Raw genomic sequence first — 9346 nt, 5'->3', positions numbered from 1 at the left:
TACTCTATGTTGAATGAAAGACAGAATCTGTTTCAATTTCTCAAAAATATGAAAGAAAAACTTTGCATTACAATTTAAGCAATTTGTCAATTGAAATAGACCACGGCTTACGACCTAAGACCTGCTCTGAGGCAGGGCCAAGAAAAGCCGCTGTAAGCCTGGCCTAACAGGCTTGCGTAGACTACGGCTACAGAAGACTGATTTCGAGAAATGCAAATTTTACCGAAGCCTGGGGCTAATCCTACAAGCCTGGTCCACAGGCTAACAAAGCCTCGAGGCTATGCTAGCCGTGCTTCGGGGAACGTGTTTTCAGTCTTACGACCTCTTAAGCCTTGAGGCTAGACTAGCCAACTGCTAAGCCACCCGTCGAGAAATTCGCCCTAAAAGGCTCGTTCAGTGATCCCAGCGAAGATGTAAAACAATCAAAATTGTTTATAAATTGCCTAGGCCTAAGAGTGAAGGATAAGTCATTAAAGTTGTCATTAATAAGTATTTGTGCTATGAAAAATTTGCAAACAAAACGAGGAAGACAGAAATATTGACAAAGTTGAAGCCCCATTAAATACATGAAGTTAATTTTTCTACTAAGCATTATAGAATTTACAGATTCATGTAAAATGTCCATTTTGTCTTTAATACACGGCTTTCGGCTTAACCAAAACCAGGCTATGTTAGCGCATCTATGACTCTAAACAAAGGTACCAAAATCTAAATTTTGAAGATTTTTACGATCATCCGGATGAGCAAAACATGGGATGGCATGGCCTTAAATAAATTTACAGGTTTTAAGAGTTTTCATAGCCATCACGCATCATTATAATTTTGTCCTCTGCAATCCGCATTTTGACGAAATCCGTCTTTTATTATATAATTAAGGTTTCTGGGTATCCGACGAGCCGACTGACGGTTACTATGGTAACTAATTACATGTAATTTTTGTATAATTATGGTCTCCTCTAACGAGCAGCACGTTGTAACCATTTACATCGGACGATTTCCATCATGGCTTGGCGAACTGACTCATTCCCGGCCGCGTAACACCATGGATTAGCTGCGCTGTTTAAACATGTCAAGAATAAACTCACCTGAAAAGACAGTAAAAGGCAAATTTTATTAGTTTGGTCAATAGTCTAACCTCAAGGTGAAATGCAAAAGTATGGGGAAATTTTGGGGAAAAGTCCACTTTTTCAAAATCAGCACCCCACCCCCCACCCCCACCCCCAAAAAATCCTGCGAACGGGCCTGCGTAAAGCTGGGTTTTTTTTTAATTGTTCTGTTTATTGCGTCTTAGGATATTTTTACCAATTTTGTCCTACTTATGTAATTAATGGCTGATCTAGTTTATTATACTTCGGGAAACGTGTATGCAATTAAGCCCGGTCTAAGGTCTTACGACCTCGTTAGCCTTGACGCTAGACTAGTCAATTGCTAAGCCACCGGTCGAGAAACTCGCCCCTTATGTCTAAGGCTAGAAAATAGATATAATTAGACAAATAGAACAAAAAACATTCACAAACGCACAAATAATAGGGCATACACTCAGGACCGGATTTACCATTGGGCCAGATGAGCCCGGGCCCCCAAAATTGCCCTCATGTTCATTTCTAGCCCGAAAACACCATGTTTTGGAATAAAATATGGTAAGATTGCATAATTTTGCGCGCTTCGCGCATACTGGGCATATACATGCATGGCAAATTTAATCTTCATTTTGGGCGAAATTTGTTTGAAATTGATTTTTTTTCGCGCGCAAATGTCCTAGTAAAATTGGAACAAAATATGCTGGTCTACCTCTAAAATTGCCCCCCCACCAGAAAAAACCCAAAATTACGAAACCCAAAATTACGAAAATGTCCACTTTTTGCGGTAATTTTGCGCACAATTTGTTGATTTTTCCCGCATTGAAATTCACTTTTCCCCCTAATGCCCCCCCGAAAAATTTCCTGGCGCCGCCACTGATAGTAGGCCCCTATTTGTCAACCAAAACTAGGCCACTTGAGTGCACATGCCTTCCGCATGGTGAGTTTGGGGACCTCCAAATTTTGCGTGGCCCAGGCCCCCCCAAAAAGGTAAATCCGGCCCTGCATACACTTAGGCATGCAACTTACTTCGTAGAGATACCATGGAACACACGTTGGGCAGAAAGATGTAACGACAACCATGACAGCCCATGGTGTCCCGGTTATCAACATCACCATCACTAGCAGCGTCAAGGTACGCGCAGCGCGTCTCTCACTCTCTTTCGCCTTTCTTTCCTTCTCATTCAGCCGTTGAATTTGCGCAGTATTGGTGGGTCTGGATGCTGGTACAGTGTAACTTTCAGAGCCTCTCCGGTGACATTCACTCTTCTTGGGTCTTACAACCAACTCGCTTACGCTTAATGATAGGTCTTCCGTGCTGCTTGCGGCTGAATCTAAATCATAGGCGCGGTGTTCGATCTTCAAACTCAGTTGAGGTACATTAAGAGTCGCATTTTTCTCACGTCTTGCTCTGATGACATAATATGTGTTGATGTTGATTATTAGAAGCAGGACGAAGGGTATCCAATAAAGCAAGGAACTAAAAATCCCAACCCCAATGTTGTTTGGTAATTGTGCAACACAAGTACCAGGGGGTAAATGTTCTAACTCGAGGCGAAGGTAAATCGCAATTGGGAAACAAAGCAGTAGCGGTAAACCGTACGCGATACACATGAACTTTACAACTCTACCAGTGGTTCGTCTCTCTAAATGCCATAACGGTTTAGCCAATGAAATATATCGATCAATCGATAACATTACGATTGATTGATTCGATGCCTGAACTGATGTTATATCAATTAATGTAAAGAGGACACACATGTCAGGACCTAGAGGCCAATAACCAAATAATAACTGAACACAGAATGAAGGCATGCTGACAATACTAACGCTAAAGTCAGCTACAGTGATACCGATCAAGAAATAGTTGAAGTACGTGCGGAGGTGTGGTCGACACAATAATGTTACCAAAACTAAACCGTTACTGAAGATTGTGAAGATAGTTAAAAAGATGAAAATGCAACCGATAACTAAGCGAATTAAATCAGAATCACTTCCGTCAAAAATGTCTTCATCACCTTTGTTACTGTCATTATGAGTTGTTTTGTCAAACCATGATGCTTCAGTGTCAGTGGCAGTTTCAGTGACAGTGATAATGTCGAAGACAGTGGCAATGTCGGTGACAGAGAGAGTTTCGGTTATCATTTCAGTGACAGTTTCCTCATCAACCTCTGTTTCGGTATCACTGCTTGTGATATGATTTGTTGCATGAAAAAGTAAGAGTAAGAGAACAAATCGTCCGCATTCTTGAAAACGCATCATGCTAATGATGATGTTTCCTAATGAAGTCGTTCTTGTTTGGAAGGATGTACTTTGATATGATAAATGCCATAACTAATCTAAATAGCTCTTAATCACAATCCTCAATTAGATCTGCGTCATTAGCAGTATAGGGTGATTCAAAATTACTGTTACATTGTGATGTGTCGGACATCTATATTTTATTTACATTTTGTTTATACAGGGTAGCCTCATCAGCACTTTGTGCTGCTCTCCCCTGAGGGCCCTGTTCTAGATACAAATAGTCTAATGCTTTTACTACACAACATGTTATAATACAATTATATTAATTAAAATGTACATTTTAAACCTACAAAAATTAGTACATGGCGGCGAAATATCAGGCAACAAGCTTAATATTATGTTTGAAAACATTGATTGACATTGACATTGACATAGAAGATGCATTTAGTCTAATATCGGCTGGGAGTCTATTCCACAGCTGTACAGAACGGTAATGAAATGTTCGTAAACCCGAAGATGACTTAAATTTAGGAATAACGAGAGTTGCACTACATTGATGTCTTGTAGGATACAGAGTGAATGGATGATGTATAAATGAAATTTGAATTTAGATAACTTGGTGCCAGATTGTTGAGACATTTGAAGATAGTACAATACAATGTAATTTCCCATCTTTTGTTAAGTCTAGACCAGTTTAGATCATTTAACATGTCATCAATGGGTGTTAAAATATCTACACCAAGTGTGATCCTAGCCAGTTTATTGTGCTTAATTTGGAGAGAAGATAAATTTGTTTTGGAACTATTTGTCCAAACATCACTACAATAATCAAAATGAGGTAAAACCAATGCATTGCCAAGCATTTTTAGAGTGTCGTGTGGTAACAAACATTTGACACGTCTAATAATACCAATTTTCTTGGAAACCTTTGAATTGATGTTGTTAATATGTGAAGTCCATGATAGGAGAGGATCTAACGTGACACCAAGATACTTGAATTCTTTAACTTGTTCAAGAACATCATCAACATACTTAATACATATGTGCCTGGACACCTCGAATAAGCCGTAAAGCCTCCCTCTGGTTATTTGTACTTTTTTACATATTTGCAAAGAGCATGTTTCAGGGATTAAAATGACACCTCAATGAACTTCATATGACAATCAGAAGCGAAGTTATGGCTTGTTATAGGTTGTCATGAATCAAAACGCGAAACCGAGAAAAACGCGTTCAAAGTTAGGGAAGCATAATGACCATTCATCAGATGGGCCTCAGAAAATGTAGATTATTTCATATTTCCACTTATTTCTTTAAAATAAAACTTTGTATGTGTTTAGAAGAAAGCTTAAACAATTCAAATCTGCAAAAATCTCAACTTCGCCAAAATACGAGATTTGCATATATTTTCACCTGTAGCTCGAAATGAAGTTTGCCGAGTTTACGGCTCATTCGCCGCGTCCAGCCACATATATCACTAAATCTATTTACAATATGAGCTGAACCAAAAACCATATATTTGGTTTTTTTAATGTTTAATGTTAATTCATTATTAGAGAACCAATTTGCAATATTCTTAAGATTGTTATTACAGAGATTTACAGAGAAAAGATGTGTCATCTGCATACATTATGACTTTACAATCAACAGAGCTAGGGAGGGAATTTATGTATACCAAGAAAAGTAAGGGTCCTAATATACTTCCTTGTGGAACACCAATTTCAATATTTCTAAAACCAGACAAAGAAGATTCAATACATACAACCTGTTTTCTGTGACTAAGGTATGACTGAAACCATTTTAGTTCATTTCCATTTATACCACAATCCTTAAGTTTATTAATTAAGAGGTTGTGGTTTACTGTATCAAATGCTTTTTTCAAATCCAAAAAGATAACACCTGTAGCAAAACCTTCATCAATATTCTTAAGTATGCAATCTTGAAAATCAAGCAAGGTTGTAGAAGTGGAATGGTTTGCACGAAAACCAGATTGACAATCAGTTAAAATATTGTTTGATGTTAAGAAATTATATAATTGATTATGAACACATCTCTCAAGAATCTTGGAAACAACAGACAGTACAGAAATAGGTCTATAATTTTCTACATTACAAGTATCACCAGATTTAAAAATTGGTGTGACTTTAGCATGTTTCCAATCAGATGGGAAACTGGAAGATGCTAATGAAACATTACATAAATAAGCTAGCGATGAACAAATATAAGGTGAAGCCAATTTCAAAAGTGATGTATTGATATCATCTAAACCAGCTGCCTTATTGGACGAAAGGTCATTAATACATTTTGAGATATCATCATCTGTGACCATATTAAATTCAAATTTATTTGTACTAGCATTTAATGCAGCAGCAGAATTATCTGTGTTATTATTACTGGAGTAAATATTCTTGAATTTAGAGGCAAGGGTTTTACCTATACTGGTAAAATAAGAATTAAATTCATCTGCAATCTTTGCATTAATAAGTTTATCATTAGATTTGTGTGTACTTTTATTTATAGCAGGAGTTGTACTAGGTTTATGGCTAGGAATTACTTTTTTTTAAAGTCTTCCATAGTTGCTTGGAATTATTTTTATACTTGCTAAGGTTGTTACAAATATAGTTTCTTTCAAGTGTTCTATTGAGATTATTAACTTTATTTCTGAGTTGTTTAGCTTTAATCCAGTCACTATCATCATTACTTTTATGTGCTTTAGCAGTGTAATAATCTCTTTCACGAGCGAGAGCAATTAATTCTTTGGAAATCCATTCAGGCAATGAATCTTTTACTCTTCTTTCAACAAAAGGAACATTTTTATTACAAATATTAGTGAATTTTGTTTTCCAAGCATTCCAAATATCATCAACTAAATTATACTGCTGGACCTCATGCCAGTTGGCAGAGCTAATGTCCATGATAAACTCATCAGCATTAAAGTGTTTGAATGACCTAGTTTTAACAATTTTGGGAGGAGCTTTTTTATGATTATGCTTTCTGATAGTGTAAATTAGTGAGTGGTCACTTATACCTACATGACAGACACCAGACTGCGAGATCTTATCCAGATTAGATACAAAAGCCAGATCAATAGTTGTTTCAGTTTTGTCTGTTATTCTAGTAGGTGAATTAATAAGCTGAGTAAGATGACAGTTATTTGCGAACTTATTTATCTTTTTAAGTTTATTTTTATCATTAATATCTAAGTTAAAATCACCTAAAATGATTAGTTCATGATTAGGGTTTATTGCAGCAGTAGTGCTGATAACATCACTAAGAATATCAAGGTACTCATTATTACAATCAGGTGGCCGGTAAATACTTCCAATAATAATAGGTTTAGTACAAGGTAAATTTAACTGAATCCAAATTGCTTCAAGCTCATCATTTAAAAGATCAGTCCTCTCTTGGACAGTAAACTTATTTTTGATATAACAAGCAATACCACCATGACTTCGGTTACAACGATCATTTCTATAAAGAGTGTAACCAGGAACATCAATCTCATTGTCATCAATATTACCATTTAACCATGTTTCACTCAAAGTAAAAATATCAATATCATTAGTATACGTACAGATTCTAACATTGTCAATGTCAATGTCAATATATGGTACGGTACCTTATCAAAATATCTAATCAATTATGTGAATCATCGAAATGTAATAAGCCCAATCGGCATTGTAACTTCCAGTTTTTGAGAGCAGTTTTGGGACACTTTGACCTATGATATATCGGGAAAATTGCTGTTATTGTTATTTATTCATTCATTAGTGTAATAATGTTATTATTAAGAATATTGCAAATTATTAATATATGAAATATTCATGTTTTTAAACAATTTTGATTACAGTAAAACATTTTAAATAACATTTTGTACGCACAAAAAAACCAATTTTCTCGATAGGTCAGAGGGCAAAAACTGTCCCACAATGCAATGCAAATTTCAATGCCGATTTGGCTTTTACGTGCAGTTATGTCGCACAATCATTGTTCGAATCAATTGAAATATTGGAAAGAATCTTTTTGTCGTTGATATCCATCGACCCATATACCCTAAAAAGAGGATCCTAAAATCACAAAATGCCCCTTTAAAATAATGCTGATATAGTAAGGTGTTTTTCCCTAGTTTTGTACATGAATCCTTTCACGCACCCTGTAATAATTTGTTATACGTAATTTATTATCATTATTTTACACATTATCCTTGGAATTGATTAATTAGGGTTTCCCAGTATAGACTAATTAGTTCAATTACTTAAATTTTTCGAGGGCATCTTTGTTTTATAACCACTAAAGTCCCAGCAAACTTGTTATAAACGCGATTATGGTTTTAATGATGTTAACATTTAAATGTCGAGCTGTATAAAGGTCATCAAACATTTTTAAGGAAAAACATTACATGTTAAAATGTTGTCATTATGTTAGACTGTTTGTGGCAGTTTTTCAAAATATTTTCAGACCGTAATTAAAAACGTTTTATACTCTTTTTAAACGTTTTTGTAACAGGCTTTGTGATCGTTGGGGTATAGGACATTTTTTGTTTTTGTTAAAAAGAACAACATTCAAGTTTGTAATAAAATTTGCACAAAATGCTAATTGAGCAAATACGTATGCAATGCACTCGTTTTCAAAGGGGGCTATACAAATTATGTTTATGTTTGGAATGTAGAATGTAGATGGTCTTTTCAAATGCATCTGAAACATAGTATGCTTTTCTTCTAGTACTGATTATACAGTAAGCCAAAAAATTAAGGTACCAGTTATGTTCACCTCCTGTATATCCTAAAAAAAGACAGATATGTCATAATTGGAACCAGCAGCCACTAGCTGCATCTTTTAGCTCGAATTTAAGACCTCATTCGTTGAAATTGTTCAAGAAATAAAGACACGGCGATCTCCAAACCAAAGGAAGATACCAATTTAAAAGTTGCAGTTTGCTGCATTGCATACTCTATTGATTTGTACACAAAGCGTTTGTGAAGAAGAGAACTAGCGCTGCGCTTCCATTGATGAGCACATTAAAACTAGCGTCGTGCTTTCATTGACAATGATTGATTAGAACACAAAAGTGCAACTTTTGATTTCGTTTCTTCATTAGGTTTTAGAACACAGTTTCTTTAATTCTCAACCAATTTCAACAAATAAGGTCTTAAATCAGCTAAAGAGTACGGGTATTGACTGCTTGTTTTATTTTTGACATGAGGAACACAAGACTGTTGTAGGTTAACTACAACAGTCTTGTGTTCCTCTTTACTTAGTCATAAGGATTTAAAAACTGATTTATGTAGAGGATTACTGCAGATTTATATAAAATAAAACAAGATATTTAATCAAAACTGGACCTTGCCGCGAAAAAAACATGTCGATTTTCAATGATTAATGAAGGGATTAGTGAAAAACCATAACAATTCGAGGTTAACAAAATTCTTGTAATCACTTATATTACTATAGCTAGCATAAAGTTAGATTGGTACAAGTTCGTTGTTATAGCTACAGATGACATTTTCGCACTAAAAATTGTTTTTGTTTCAAAAGAAGGATAAATCAATGTCTACTGATGTAAACACGTTGGTTTGGGCCTATATAGGGTAAAATTGAACAATTTTGCGGGCACTGGCACACAAAATACCAAAACACGTCTCATTTGGGTCTAAAATGGTGCAAAAGAAGTCCCAGTAATGAGTAAAACTGGAACAAAATATGCTCGTCCCCCCCTACACCACTAAATTGTAATACTCCCGCCGCCGCTGACAACTTTAAAGGGGGTAACCCTTTTAGTTCAGGATATGGATTGTCTTCAAACAATGTCAAGTATTGTTCACAATATGCATCTATGTGACGTGAGAAAACGAAAACATGTTCAGCATGTTCAGCGTAAATGTGAATAATTAGCACAATTATCCCTGAATGTGTTGGTACGCGTGAATTGCATTCTGGTCCGGCATCCCGAAACAACACTGTGTGCTGCTTTCTCGTTCATGTCCCGACATTTCGCCATTAGAGTGTATAGATGGTTACTGTAATAG

The 9346-nt window shown here is 35.8% G+C and overlaps 1 protein-coding gene across 1 annotated transcript; it reads right to left on the bottom strand.

The window, feature by feature from the left end:
- Window positions 1-626: 626 nt before the first annotated feature.
- Window positions 627-3088, bottom strand: LOC140162291 (muscarinic acetylcholine receptor M2-like). The gene is made up of 2 exons (XM_072185529.1): window positions 2109-3088; window positions 627-1085 (listed from the first exon to the last, which is right to left on the bottom strand). Exons 1-2 carry the CDS (start codon window positions 2892-2894, stop codon window positions 957-959), a joined length of 915 nt encoding a protein of 304 aa, XP_072041630.1. The 5' UTR covers window positions 2895-3088; the 3' UTR covers window positions 627-956.
- Window positions 3089-9346: the final 6258 nt, after the last annotated feature.

The sequence above is a fragment of the Amphiura filiformis genome, chromosome 10, assembly GCF_039555335.1.
Source record: "Amphiura filiformis chromosome 10, Afil_fr2py, whole genome shotgun sequence".
NCBI lineage: Eukaryota > Metazoa > Echinodermata > Ophiuroidea > Amphilepidida > Amphiuridae > Amphiura > Amphiura filiformis.
This window is presented reverse-complemented; position numbering and strand designations above follow the sequence as displayed.